Source organism: Odocoileus virginianus, chromosome 2, assembly GCF_023699985.2.
Source record: "Odocoileus virginianus isolate 20LAN1187 ecotype Illinois chromosome 2, Ovbor_1.2, whole genome shotgun sequence".
Lineage (NCBI taxonomy): Eukaryota > Metazoa > Chordata > Mammalia > Artiodactyla > Cervidae > Odocoileus > Odocoileus virginianus.
The window spans coordinates 41205715-41220780 of NC_069675.1; the positions used below are offsets into that span (position 1 = coordinate 41205715).

The window sequence follows — 15066 nt, forward strand, 5'->3', positions numbered from 1 at the left end:
AAATAATGGTAAAATATTTTAATGGAGTTCCAGTTGAGAGTTGGTTTTAAAAAAAAAAAGTACAAATGAAAGTAGAGAAGTCCTTTAAGTCAGAGCTAGATTTAAACTGAATGTATAAGCACGTGTGCATGTGTGCGTGTGTGTGCGTGTGTTTAATGGGGAAAGAGGGGTGTTGCAAATCACCACAAATATTTACACTGTACTCCCTTTGTTCAAATCACATACTTTTAACAGGAAAAGCTGGAACTGTGGCTATTTAAAATTTTAAATATTCAAACGCCTGTAATTAACCATATGAAACAAATTATGTCGCTTTTCTCCATACCAGCACATGCAAAGAAATTCGGGTGGGGGATTGGGAGGTGGCAGAGTCGGGGAGACAACTCCAAGAGGAGGCAAGGATGATGTTTTCATTTTGCTCTAGATCAAAGGAGAACAAGAATGGAAACTGTGGCAGAGCCAGCATTTTTACATCGCTGTCTTTCACACTGGGCTATCTAAGTTTACACAATTCCCCAGACTGGCTGCATATTAAGCTTGCTGTGTACAGCTTTATTATGGTGCGCTGGTGGAAGAAGCATTAATATTCCGGCTCCGCAACTGACAGGGCATTTACATGCGCCCATCTGAGCGGCACCTGAGAGATCTTCCAAGGTGCAGTAGCTATGCGCCTATTGTAAAGGCAAATGAAGCTCACCTATTCCCTGCTGGGGTCAGAAGTGAACTCACCACCCCCCAAGCCTCAAATCCTTCCCTTGCCAACCTAACTCGATGCCATCGCAGAATGACGAATGAGCTCAGAAACAGACCCTAAGTTACTAACCCTGCTAAGAACAGCAAAAGCCATTGCTGAAATGTTTTAAAAATGCATAGGGAGTGCAGCTGGCCAGTAAAACGCAGAGAGACAAATTCCAGTGAACCCAATATGGAATACGTTACATTCTAAAACTGATTAGAAATCCAGTCTGATGTTTACTGGCTTCAAATTGAGTTTGGCACCAAGCATACTGGCTTTCATAATGCTGGCATTTTTTTTTTATTATTATTTTAAATCTGCCTTTGGTTCCTAGGAGCACATGTGGAGAGCTAAAGCATTCTTATTCGTCAGGTTACATTTCCTAGAAATTAAGTTTGTGACACAAAATGACTCTAGTAGCAGTAATATGGTCCATGCTCAAATTAATTAGGTCATTTTTGTAAAACCTACATGACAAATTACAAAGGTAAATTTACTGATATTGGCCAGAGCTCTATCCCCTGGAAGGAAAGGGGAGAAGCATTTTAAGAACTCTTATTTACCTGGGTAGGAGGAGAGAACAGAGAGGGGAGAGAGACAATGGCCAATTTCCCATTGGTATTACAAATGAAAATACTAGTCATTATCCATTAAATTATATAGTCTGAATATACTTTATGAATTTATTAATGTCTTCCAAATTGACACATAAAATAAAAACCTGCTTGATTTGAGATAGTGTTAAAAATGGACCCTAAGTTTAAATTTTTTTTTTTTAAATCCTTGTAATAATAACACTGCTGACATAACCATGACCCAAATGAAATCTGAACAAGCAGAAAGGTACTAAAGATCCTTGGTGATTAAATCTCTTGCTAAAAAAGTGGCAAGGTGCCAGGCTGGGTCCGATTTGATGCTAAGTGCCTTTTATTGCACAAAGCTGGTACTACTGTATGTAAAAACAGACTTGGGCTTGGGGTAAATTTTGTCAAATGATTTCTTTGTGCAATAAAGGGTGTGAACAGACCAGCCAGAGTAGATTAAATTAACAACAAGTGACGCAATCTTGGTGCATCGCCCTAACTGTGCTACTTCAGTTAAATTTCACATTTTCTCCCAAACGAAAGCCAAAACTTTCTTCCTTTCTCACTGACTAGTATGCAAGGCCACCACTCACCTATTCTTCTTTTTGAAACACTTTCGCTAAGAAATCACAAAATTCTGAAAAATGCCTGCTTAGGTTTTGCACATCTGTTATATATTCCAATTCAGTCCCCTACGTTAGCCAAACTGAGACAGCAGTGTGAAAATAATGATTTTCCAGGATTGTACAATGTGCCATTAATATGCATCCAACTCACCTCTTCCCTGAGGTTTGCTGTTCTAACTCTACCTGCACGTGTCTATACCCAGTTGCATTTTCCAACCCATGGGCAGCTCCACAATTAAATGCCACATACACCAGGAGGAAGGTGTGCAAAATAGATTTCAGATCCTTTAAAAGTAAAAGGCACAACTTGCAACAAAACTAGGAATGGGGTGATTTGAGAAATTACAGCACTGTTTTTTTTTAAGCCTTCACAGAATAAACACGGAGAATGGGAGGGAAACATCCCCCCTGCTCCTGTTCTTGAAGTGAATACATATTTGTGTTTCCAATAAAAGGCCATTTTTACATTAACTGTCTGTAACAGCAGGAGACAGAAAAACTAACACAATCTCCACATCACACACAGGACGATCTTCATATCACGTGGCCCTGTTCTCAAAACTAGTATTTATAAAAGACAACTAGGAAAACACACAATGCATCTTTTCTGTGTCACCAAAAGGGTAACGTCACAAGAACTTTGGGATCTTTGGGATCTTCCACATTTTAGATTGTTTTTTCTTTTTGGCTTGCCCAAGTAAATTTAGCAACCATGCGGGCCACTGTGTTTAATTAAGCTTTCAAAAGTCCTCTGACAATGCCAACAATTGTAAGACACTTCTGCGGCTCAATCATGCAATCGCTGTGACAGTTCTATTTACAATTTGTCTTAGAAAGAGTTTCTCTGACATTGTACTTTGACAAAACATCCAAGCTGCCAGTTCACAACCTTTCTCTGTCTTATTTACAAATACATCTTGTATATAGGACTCCCAGTCTCATGAACATGAGGCTTTGGGTAATGGCCTCGCAAACATGGGCTCCCAGTGAAAATCCTAGGTATTTATTAAGAAACAATATTCTTTATTCTCTGGGTGTGAAGGTTAAATAAAATGTTCACCAGTATACTGGGGATTTTTTTGTTTGCTTGTCATTTTTTGTAGCTGTCACACTAAAAATTCACTTCAGAAGTCAGTGATTTTTATTCAGAATCACACAAATAAAGAGAAATGAAAAATAGGTTATAATAGGATACTATAATTTATAGCCTTCTTTACAATTATATCATAAAGTACATCCTCCAATTCAGTCTGAGATAGGAAAGAATTCAAATGGGTACAAAAAGAAAAGGCAAGTTGAGTTTTTAAATTCTAAAAAGCATGAGTATGTTATTATACTTGATTTACCTTTAAGTAACATGCTTGTATATTTCTGGATTAAATTGGTACTTTTTCTTCCACAGAGCTTCTGCCTTACATATTATTACCTAGGTATGAGGTGTATTTTCTAGGCAAATAATTTTTAAATACCCTGATATCAATGCCTACATTCTTGATTTTAAAGAGAAAAAATGTTAGACAGCAACAGACTGCTTGACAGTTCACAGGACTCATCATATTTTCTGCCACTCTCTCAAAAAGCTAACTTTTTGACAGTTCAATCCTAATTTAAAGATTTCTATGTGCAATAAGCCAAAACCTCAAAGCTGACACTGTGGGATAATATTTTTTGGCCTTTTCTATAAGTGAACAGCAGTTCCACAGTCACTAATCTTCAATGAATACTTGCCCCCCTCATAGAACATGAGACTAGGAAACAAAACAAAACCCCAATTAAAAGCCCTAACTGCCAGTCAAAGACTGCTGATATCCAATTGTGGATATTTGACACAGGCACTGAAGAACTGGGCCCTGCAGATTACAACCTACTGGTTTCCAGTTAAATTAACAAGACTTCAGGGGTCTCAGTGGATCGTAATCCCACAATATTTTGAATATTTGAATAAAATGAAAAAAAACAACCCGAACAACATGTATGTGTACATTCAACCTGGTAAGAATCATCCTCACTAAAAAATACTCAGCTTTGAGAGGCCTATGTACAGCCAAACGCATGGCATCTTACTGAAGATTTAAAGAACTCCACTCAGCCTCCTGTGTGAAAGCCCAAATTCTAAGCTTTATTTATCTCAGGAAGAAGATCTGTCGCTGTTTGATTCCAGCTTCCTGCCTATAAGACGGCAGAGAACACACAGTAAGCTCATATCCAACTTACACCACTTTAATAAACCCTTTCCTGCACAGCACATTTAAATAACTACCTTTTATACAGTTGCCAAATATATTCTTCTAGAGATTCATCAATATATCTCTTTCCTAATACAGAGCACTGCTTCTCTTTTTTGTGTGTGACACAATTCAAATATCTACTGAATGATTACTCTTATTGTTTCCTTCCTCACCATAAAAAGAAAAGCAGACTTGGAACCGTGAAGATGTGCTTGAGAGAAATGGGCTGCGAGTACACAGCCGTCTTCCAGAACTTCACTTCAGAGGCACCTGAGAGCCAGGGCATCTTAATTTACGTGCAATGGCAGAATGTTAATTTCACCATAGGAAACTCTTAATTCATTACCGTGAATTATGAGAAGTCGTGATTCTAGTTACTGACATCTCGCCTTGAGATGTGACCACGCTATTTATGTTCAGCCAATTCCAGGGTGGGAACAGGTGATTAAACACAATGAAAGGAATCAAGACTTTGTAATTATTTGTGCATGAAAGGTTTACCTCACCTGGGTCGCAGCACTGGTGCACCCATTGAATATCTTAGATGCCTTAGGTAGCTTTTCATCTCAGCGAAATTGCTTAGCATTAGCCCTATAAAACATATCTTAAATGTGCTTTTTTGTGTGGAGGGGGTCCTTCTTTGAGCTCTCTTACAGTACTACTCCTTTAAAAAAAAAAAAAAGAAGAATCTTTATGACAATCAGAGAGTTCAGGAAAATCTCTTCTTTCCCTATGTAGATTTACAACTGTGACAGTGGAAAGCCTTCACTATAGGGCCTCCCCCCCACCAGCTTTTAGATTTCTCCTCTAAGTACAGAGGCACAGAATTTTCAAGCTGGTTAATCGGAGACTGAATAACCTACTTGGGACCTCAGTAAGAAGTGTGGTTTTAATTCTTGCTTGACAGACACTGTGTTTTGTCTTTTTAAACGAGCGGCTCGATATGTAAATACGATGTTACATCACGCAAGTGTTACTCCATATTTGGCGATTTAGAAAGGCTTTGGATCTCCGAAGACCAAATCTCCTTCCGCTTGCTCTAGCTTCATTAATCATGCCTTACACTTCTGTTCATTTTCCTTCCAGTCACAAGACAGCACATGGAAATGGTCACCACCATATCCTACTGGGGGGCTGGGGGGACAGATCAAATTGTAACCTGCATGGCATATAAGCTACATGGGATGGATTCAAGAAAACAGTTTGTAAACGCAGCTTCCCTGGCAGCAGCTTTCTCGTTTTACTAAAGGTAAAGTATCTGGGTGCTATTGCAGGAAGCGTTAAAAAAGAAAGAAAATGCCACATTTGATTTTAATGAGCAAATTCCAGAGGGGGGAGGAGAAATGATACAACATTTAATCCCCTCTGGACCACTGACCCACTACAGTTCAACTCTCTGGTCAAACTCAGTCGGAGGGACAAGTTCCAGGGCATCAACTGATTCTATGCACTACCCTTCCTAAATCTAAACAAACCTTCTGCTTTTGGGGGGCAGGGGCAAGGGAAATAGAGGAAAGTGATTTGGACATGCCGCTTTTGTCACTACAGAATCCTCATTCACTTCATCTTGTACATTAAATCACTGTTGTTTCATTTTTTTAAATGTTTTAAGGGTCACTATATAATGTTGTTGATTATCATTCAGAGTAGGGATTTAAGTCCCTCTGTTAGAGGTTAATTCCTTTCCCTTGCACTGCTTAGAAACCCATACCTCTAGTTACCTTTCTGCTAAAATTAACCAGAGGAAGCAGGGCTGTTGAATGTGTGTATGTATTTTTTCAAGAGAATTTTAACATTGTGTTACAGCAGAAACAGTGAAGTCTGGACTGGACATTTGTAAGGGTGACATGTGGTTGTGTAAACCACAAACAAAATCAAGATACATCTGTCAAAACCACATCAGAGACAAGGGAGAGCACAAAGAAGCATTTATCATTTAGCTGAGGAGGCAGGCTGCAGGGAGCAGCCGTTCCTGTCAAACCAACCTTTTGAAATTTCCAACATGCCCTTAAACTTTTCGAGTAAGCATGTCTGTGCGCTTCAGCAACTGCCCTCTCTACTCTGGCCTGGCCAGTCGAAAATGGCATCTTAAAGTCAAGGTCACGGTGTCATCCCACCACGGGGCTGTGTTTAATTACAGCCCCATACGGGCTGACAGCCAATATGGATCCAAGGCTAGCCCCGAAGCTCAGTTAACTCTTTCCAGTCCCTCCAAAATGCCCCTCCAGCCCACCCAACGTCACGGAAGCCTCGAGAACAAACTGCACCCCTAGGGAGGCCTGATCAGGTATTCTGACCCAAACATGTCACTGGCCGAACTACAAATGCCCATACAGCCCCTCTGCCTCTGACTTATCACCAGGGCTGGAAATGGGCTTTGGAAACTGGGCTAGGTGTAGTAAGGCTTGACAATTCAAAATGAGAAGGGGAGAGAAAAGGAAAGAAATTCAGAATCAGTAGATGCAAAGAGAGGATATCAGGTGTGTGTAACCTATCCTGCCTACATCTGACTCAAGTGAAGTGGAAAATATTTATTTTTGTGTGTTCTGGACATAAGCCATAGGAATGATTACTTTAACGTTACAGGGCTGTCATGGACAGTCACATGGAGAAACACAGAAAGCACTTCACCACTCCTTAGTGCGTGGCTACAGTGCCTCTGAAAATGAAAAGAAAACATGCAAACAGCTTTTCTCCTTGCTTCTCATTTACCTGCTATGTGTTCCTGTTTGGGGCAAATTCCTCTAGATGACGTTGATAAACAATCGTCATCCTCTGGCGTGACCTGGATGCCAACCTCCACGGGATTGGATGCTTTTTTCATCTCGATTGGTGAAGGGGAAGGTGGCTTATCCACAGCTTTTTCTAAGCAGAGGCTGCCATTGCATTGTTTCCGTTTGTGCTCGATAAAAATGAGAATGTCCCCCAACGGGAAGTTCATCTGGCACTGCCCACACGTGAGGAGGTCGTGGTCCCCTTCTGGGGCTCCCAAAGGTCCGTGGTCCGGTTCATCATCTGTAAGAATGGCTTCAAGAGGCTCGGCTGTGGTTGAAGAAACAAAAGCACAATTATTAGAGGGCCAGAAAGGAGAGGAAAGGGGGAAATACATTCTCAACCCCATCCCACCCCAGCACATTATGTAAAAGGTTTCTAGGCTCCTCCATTTAATTCTCAGAAAAACATGTGAGCACCTGAAACATACACGGGTGTGGAAACTGACAACAAGAAAGCAAATTTATCATAGAGGCAAACCATCATATAAAGAAAACTGCCTGACTGGCATACTTCCATGGAAAACTACACATACATATATACATAACACACACACATACACACACACACACACACCCAAGTGTCCAGTTAGTGAGTTTAGAAAGAATGTGACTGTTATTTAAATAAATAGTTAGCACAGAAACATAACGTAAGCTTCAATAATAACCACCCCCAAAGAACTGGCAAAAACATGGATTGAAACCAAATTTCTTTCTTTTTTCCTGCACAGTAAGTTGTCTATTGTGCCCAAGAATAAAAGGAGAGGTGAATAAACACACACACACCCTCTTTGTGTGTGAACATATACACTCAAAATATACAGAGACATGGCTTCCTAAATTAGAAAGCTACTACATCACACAGAAAACGTGCCATATTTACACTGCTGTAATACGAAAAAGACTGTATTCACCTGTGAAACGAATCTAAATAATCATAACGCAGTATAACCCACACTGCCAAAAACCTTTCTGATCTCACTCTCAGCAGTGCCACAAAATCAAACAAATACCAAATTCACTGGCAATTCTTCTCAGACACATTAGCTAAATGGGATACTTTTGAGTACTTAAGAAAATAAGCCAATTAGTCATTTTTTCATTCTGAAGAAAGGAATGCCTAAAATATTCTAAATATGTTTGCACTTGGTGGCCCCCATCACATAAAAATCAGAATGGTCAAGCAAATGCCACATTTCAGATCAAGGCTGAGAAGTCCTTTCTTAAGACTTGAAATACTTTGCCTAATGTTGTCAAAGTTGACTAATTTTCTGAATGAGCTCCAAAATGCTTCATTATGGGACTATTTCTGCACACATGATCACCAGTGGACGGTACAACAAGGTAGATATGTCTTTCATTCCTGTTTCTTTAAATAAAAAACAAAACAACAACTTTGCACCAAAATACTCAAGCATGTATTTGAACAGCTTCTATCATTTTTTAAACTTCCAAAGGGGAAATGAGAGTAAGTCACTGCTCCTGAAACCTTACACTTACTCCATCACCAAAAAAAAAAAAATTTACAAAACACAAAATACATCCAGGATGCTGCCAGTTAATAAAACTGAAGCAGAAAATGTACAAGTCTTAAACAGTTAATCAGTCTGACCTTCTTTAGCAAGCTGCCAATTTCACATTTAATGAACTTAAAGCCACAGAGAATCAAAAAATAGATTTTAATTTGAGTGTAGAATATTGGAACAGATTTTGATAAAGTGCAAAAATCCAGTGAACTCAGGTTAAATTTATTTCAACCCTACCCAGGCTGAATACTGAGGGGGAAGATCTGGAGTAACTCCCAGATGTGCTGGGTGAAATAATATTGAGAGAGCCCTGTCTAGCTGCACCTGTGCTCAACTAGGACATGTCATAATTTCTAGCCTCTGGTACTCCTCCTAATTTAACATAAGGTCACCACAGGAATATGAAGGTTATATTCCTACTAATAAAGACAGAAAAGTAAGCACTTACATTTCTTTGCCCAACATACTGACCGAAAGATAGATACACATGCATACTTTCCAAATAAAAGCAGACAAACAGAAGTGCTTTTGCATTATGCGTCTATGTCATCTTTCCCCTGCTTGCTTTCATTGTGACAAGGGAGGAACTGAATAAAGAAGTTATTCACCAAGATTCCTCCTATTTGAATTAAGGATTTTAAGTACACATTAACAAAAGTGGCTTTTTTGGTTGTTGTTCAGCATTAACTACGAGTTCAGAGGTTTACAGATTGAAGAAAGACTGAGGAGAAATACCTCATTTTATAAAAGTTAGTAGTACATAGAACCTTGGCCAAAAAAAAAAAAAATTTTTAACTCCATCGTTAGGATTTGTTCTTTATCCCCAAGCCCTGACACATTTCTGAAAATGGAAATATTATTTGGGAGCAAGAGAAGATATTCTCCTAGGTATCAAACAGTTAAAGGTAACGCGGTACAAAACAGACTTGGTTAAAGTCTTCTAAATGTAGTGACTGAACTGATTTACAATCAAAACCAGGAAATGAAGTGGTAATTCAGAGGTTGCTGATTACACCTCCACATTTCACCTAATTAATTTTATAGGAGGCAAAGTTCTTGAAAATAACAAGATGATCAAATGTACAGATATAAAACCTATAACCTCAACATTTTCTATGCTCTTAACGTAAATTATTGCTAATTAACAAGAATTATATCCTAATGTATGAAATACCTTTAACATCAGGCTCTCTGCTAAACATTTGGCTGGTGATGTTCAGAGAAATACCAAAATGTGTTCTTATCGTTGCTGCTACATTATTAAAAATCAGACGAAGTGGGGCACAAAGAAAATATGAAAATACAATTCTCTTGGTGTAATCTACTGATTTGCATTGACATCTTTTCTCAGTGGCAATCAACATTTCCTTTCTGGGCTCTGATAATTTCTCTGTATTTTAATGCAAATTCCCCTTTCCCTAAAAACATTCCTAACCTCAGCCATTTTACCCCCTCCCTCAATTCAATTCCATCCTCCTTCACCCCCACAAAACCGGCGTTTCTAAGCTCCGGCCTAAGCGCTGGCTACAAAGCAGGGAGTCCAGGATTGAAGTGGAAGGGAGTGGGCAAATAATCATAATAATTAGCCGCGAATTCTCTACAAGGGGAAAAAGAAATACAAAATAAAATGCTTCTGCGTTCAAACAGCAAGACTGACTGAAACGTCTCAATGCCCCAGCCGCTGAACTGGGATCTCTTTCCTCTCTCAGCAGTTGCAAAGGAATAAATTAAAAAAAAAAAAAAAAAAAAAAAGCCTTATAAGAAATGTAGGGAAGGAGCAAGGGAAACAAGGGCTGCTGGGGAGGGGGAGGGGGAAAGGAGCTCTGTCTTCAAGTTTGCTTTCCAAGTCCTTCCCTTTGATTGTCTTAACAGGGTAAGGGAGCACACCGAGACTGAAATGCGGAGAGAAAAAGCAAAAAACCAAAAGCGAAGGCAGGGGCGACAGGCCCGGGGCAGGGGACCCGGCGGGGGGGTGGGGGGGTGCTGCGCCGAAAGTGAAGTTGGGCGCCGGGACTCAGGCACAAAGCGAGTAGCGTGCGGTCCGCAGGCTCCGGCCGCGCTCGCTGCGAACACGTGCAGCGGCGGCCGCGGGGCCCGGAGCCGGAGTCGGGGGCTGGGGGCTGGGGGCGGGAGGCGGCGGGCAGCCCCGGGCCCCGACTGCTGCCTCCACGCCCGTCCTGCCCGGCCGCGGGGTGACGACGGTTCCCCAGGCCCACCAGGTGGAGACACGGGAAGTGAGGCTTGGAAAACTCGGCAGGTTAACCTGGCGCTGTCTGGGGATCACCGCACACACTCCTCAGGCGCGGGTCCTGAAACTCATTCTGTGTCCACAGGCTTACACTTTTTACTTTGAGGAATCTCTGCAAATGCGTTTCTCCCGCAATCCCCGGCACCGGTGTGCACAGCGCGGCGGCGGCTGCGGTTATTCATTATTAATGACGCCGTTTGCCCGCATCATTATGATGATAACTATTACTATTGTTGTGATTTCGGGCTCGGAGGCGAGAGCTGCAGGAGGCGGGGGAGCGGGGGCGGGGGGGGTCGGGCTGCAGAGGCGCCCGGCAAGCCTGCCGCGGCTGCCTCGGTCCGCGCTTTGCACGGGGATGAGGGGCCGGGAGAAGTGAACCTGGAGACTAAGTGCAAACTTGCCGGATCCCGCCTTCGGCCTTGCCCCAAAGCCGGAGAGCGCGCACTCCCCTTTCCTCCCAACCAAAAACGCCTGCCCAAAAAAACGAAAACTGCACCCCGCTCCACTCCCGGTGCACTGGGGAGTCGGCCGCGCGCCCGGGCGCTTCTCCGCAGCCCTGGCCAGAAGCATTTTTAAAGTCAAAACGAAGAACAAAGACAGAAGGGGTGATGGGGTGGGGGGGAGAGAAAGGGAATTCTGCCTAACCGTCCGTTTCCCCCACCCCCACCCTCGCAAAGCTCTTCCCTCCGGGTCGAGAAATGCAGAGGGGGGTGGGGGAGGCCCTGGTACAGGTTCAAGTTCGCTGAGCTTTCTTGATCTTGTTCTGCCTCCTAGCGACCGAACGGCTCATTCAGCCCTAGAAGCGGGGGATGGGGGCAGGGGGGAGGGAAAGGGGTCCTGAAGACGAGAATGGCTCCCGCCCCCTCTGCGCACCCAGAAAATTAGAAAGGAGCGACCACCGCACCCACTTTAAATTGGCCCCTTAACCCAAAACCCATCCTGAGACTCGGGGATTCCAAGGGGCTAACCCACCCAGCCTGGAGTCTCGGGATGGGCCCCGAGAGAGTGGGGGACGGGGGAGCAGCCTGGACTGCACGCCACAGTCCGTCCTTTGAGCCCCCAGTGCATCCTTCCGAAGAAGGGCCCGGCTTTCCCGAGTGCTGCGAACACTGCCCTTCCTTCCCGCCGGTACCTGGCCGGGCTGTAACTTCACACCGCCGCGCGCCGCGTCTGCTCCGCATCCGGCGCGGCCGGGGGAGTGGGGGCGGGGGAGAGCGGTGAGGGAGGGATGCGCGGGGGTGGGGAGAGGGAGGGCCCCGCAACGTGCCCGGGCGGGGGAGCTTTCGAAGTGTGTGACAAGTTCCAGGGCCCAGTGAAAAATTCAATTCCCTACGAGCACCCCACACACACACCTTTAAAAAATACAGAACTGGATATGGGGTGGTCCTTTAAAATCGCAGCAAAAATTAAAATAAGGGTCATGTATGAGATGGGGGAGGGAAGTGGGCTCTCTCACGCCTTTCTTTCCCTTGCAGCCAAACTTTCCTAAGCGCCCACCGCCTGCCTTTCCAGGCGCATTCTGTTAGCCTGGAGACAGCCACCCACTTAACCACCCCACCTCCCTTATACAGACTCAGAAGGGCCCCCAGACCGAGCCAGGCCCGAGGTAGAGAGCAGGAATTCGAGGGAGGGATGCGTGGAGTCCCGGAGTCGAATACTCCCCAAAATCAACTACTCCCCTACCGCCTACCACCCACCCCTCTCCCCCCACCCCCCACCCCTACCCCCAACCTTGCTTGGCCGAGCTCGGGAGCTGGGGGCTATAGGCTTGTCCCTGTGGGAGGGGGGCAGGGAAGGCACGTGGTGATCTCCCCGCTGCCCCGAGCTGGGGGCAAGAGACGTCGCGGGTAGGGGACGGACAGGACTCGCTTTTAGGGTTGCTTTGCAAAATAAAAATGCTTTGCAAAGACGAGTTTCTCCCCAGCCGATTTCGCAGTGGGGTTGGCCAAGAGGAGGTCTGAGCATTGTACTAGGGGGCCAGAGAGGACCCTGGACCCTCTGGCGCTGAGTCGCAGCACCGCCTGCCGCTGGGCCAGCGGGCGGGCGGCGGGTGCCGGGTGGGCGATCCCGGGCGGGGCGGGGGCGCGGCGAGGCCGGGCGAGGCCCCGGCGAGGCCCGGCCGCAGCCGCCGCCCGCTCCCGGCCTGCCGCGCCGCGCTCGGTCCTCTGTCTGTTTGTTGGCAGGAGGCTCCCGCACACGCGGTGCTTGTAAACATTCAGACACGAGATTTTTCCCAATCAAAATCCACTTCCACTTTTTTTGAAAATCTTCCAAAAAATAGTAAGAGGAGGGAGTTCCTCGCTCCCTCTCTGTGCCGCCGGCGCTCTAAGTTTGCAACTAAAGAGGTTTTGGTGAAGGGGTAATTGTATTTTTCCCCCTCTATTAGAGATTGTGAGATTTTTGTAGGGGGGGGCGGTGGTGGCGGAGGGGGAGTCAAAGAGGAGAGCGTTGCTGAAAACGGCTGGCGGAGCGTTTGCCGTCTGTCTGGGGGCAAAAAGAAAACGTTGCCTTGTTTTATTTTATGTATTTTATTTTATTTTTCACCTATTTTCGCCGCCGGTGAGGTTCGGCCGGGAGGGGCGGGCAGAGGCAACCCGGGCGGCAGCAGCCACAGCGCCCTCCCTCCCTCTTCGACTGGCCCCCGGCCCTCGCTCCTGCCCTTCGGCGGCGGCGGCGGCGGCGCGGGAGGGCAAGCGCGAGGAGCCGGCACAAAAGGCAGCGGGGCAAACACCCACCTCGGGCCGGAACAAAAGGCTGCAGCGCCGGCGGCGGCTCCGGTCCTTCCCGGTCGCCCAAGCTCTCCCAGCCGCCGCGGCCCCTCTCCAGACTCGGCGGACTCAAGAGCGCCCGGGGCCCCCTCCCACAATCCCACTTTCTCACTATTGTGGAGATGACTACTTTCCTCCCAGTGCACACTTGACCGTGAGCGCGCTGGTGTCCAAGGGCCAGTCTCACCTCTTTTCTCCCCGGGAATTATTTTTTTTTTTAACTTGGGCTCCCCACCCCCCGTTTTTCTTCCTACGGTAAGTGGAAGTAACCCCCTTTTCCCCTCCAGTTCCCTCCCTTAGGTTTGCAGGAGAGTTGTTAGCATCCACAGCATTGTTCATTATTTTGCAAAACTGGAGGCGAAATCATTGCATTCCTTTCCGAAAAGCGAAATAAAGCAGAGGAAAGCAGGAAAGAGGAGGAGTCAAATTTTTGTAAAAATTAAATAAAATTAAAAGATTCGTGCAATCCCAAAAGTGTACATACGGCTACGATTCGGGATGGGATGAGGTTGGTCCCCCCCCCCCACCTTTAATCTCTTTTATCCCGACTCTCGGAGGTTTTTCTCGTGGAAAAAAAATTTTTTTAATGCATGCACACACCCCTCTCTCCCCCTTTCTCTTGCTTCTCGTCCTGCGCGCTCTCGTGATTATTAATAATTATTATTACTATTATTGGGTTACTTACGCGAGAATTCCCGTTTGCTTAAGTGCTGGGGTTTGCCTTGCTTGCGGCGAGACATGGTGGGCTGCGGGGCGGGCGGGAGGCGGCGGCGGCGGCGGCGGCGGGCGGACGACGGCTCGGTTCACATCGGGAGAGCCGGGTTAGAAAGAAGGAGACTCCAGAGAAAATATCTTCATCAGTGCCTTTTGACATCCAAAATAAATTAGAAATAATACAAAGATGGCGCAGGGAAGATGAATTGTGGGAGAGCCGTCATGGCTTTTTTTTTTTTTTTTAACCAAAAAAAAAAAAAGAGAGAGAGAGAGAGGAGAGATAGAGGGGGAGAGAGAGAGAGAGAGATGAAAAAAATGGCAAAAGCCCCCCTGAGCTGCAAGTTCAAGTGCGGACGTGACGTCCCTGCGAACTTGAACGTCAGGAGTCTGGATGGACAGAGACACACAAAACATGGGCAGGGCGAGCAGGAGAGAAGGGGAGGAGGGAAGGGGAAGCTCACACCAATGGACACACATCAGGGGCTGGACATGAAAAAGAGACCAGGACAAGCCAATGGCCAGTGCGGGGCGGGGGAGGTGCCGGGCTGGGGGCTCCGCAGACGCCAGACGCGGCCCCCGTGGGAGGGGCGGGCGGAGGGGAGGGGGCGCTGGGGCCTCGGGCTCACCAGTGGCCGCAGCGAGTGCCGAGGCAGCGGCTTGGCGGGGAGAGAGGGAAGGGGCGGCGGGGGAGGGGGAGAGCCAGACGTGCGCCCTGCTCCCCCCAACCCCGGCACGCGGACCCTAAAATGAAAGATTATTTTAAATTTAAAAAAAAAAAGAGTGTCTGGAGGCTGCAGGGGCCGGGGAAGCGCGGGCGGAGGGAAGCCAGGTAGAGTTGCTCCCGGACACCCTCCTGCGTGCGCAC

At 45.9% G+C, this 15066-nt stretch overlaps 1 protein-coding gene across 16 annotated transcripts in view; it reads right to left on the minus strand.

Moving 5' to 3' along the window:
- The window catches only part of BCL11A (BCL11 transcription factor A), a 98895-nt gene extending 84062 nt beyond the window's left edge, over positions 1-14833 (minus strand). For 7 of the 16 annotated variants that reach the window (XM_070478727.1, XM_070478707.1, XM_070478698.1 and 4 more), the window contains exons 1-2: positions 14173-14355; positions 6887-7216 (exon numbers count right to left, since the gene is read on the minus strand). In XM_070478727.1, the coding sequence (XP_070334828.1) occupies positions 6887-7216; positions 14173-14227 (385 nt within the window). In that variant the 5' untranslated portion in view covers positions 14228-14355. Of the gene's footprint in view, positions 1-6886; positions 7217-9645; positions 9765-11851; positions 11954-14172 lie in introns of those variants that run through there. The other 9 variants (XM_020909051.2, XM_070478703.1, XM_070478653.1 and 6 more) reach the window with 9 other exon arrangements.
- Positions 14834-15066: the final 233 nt, after the last annotated feature.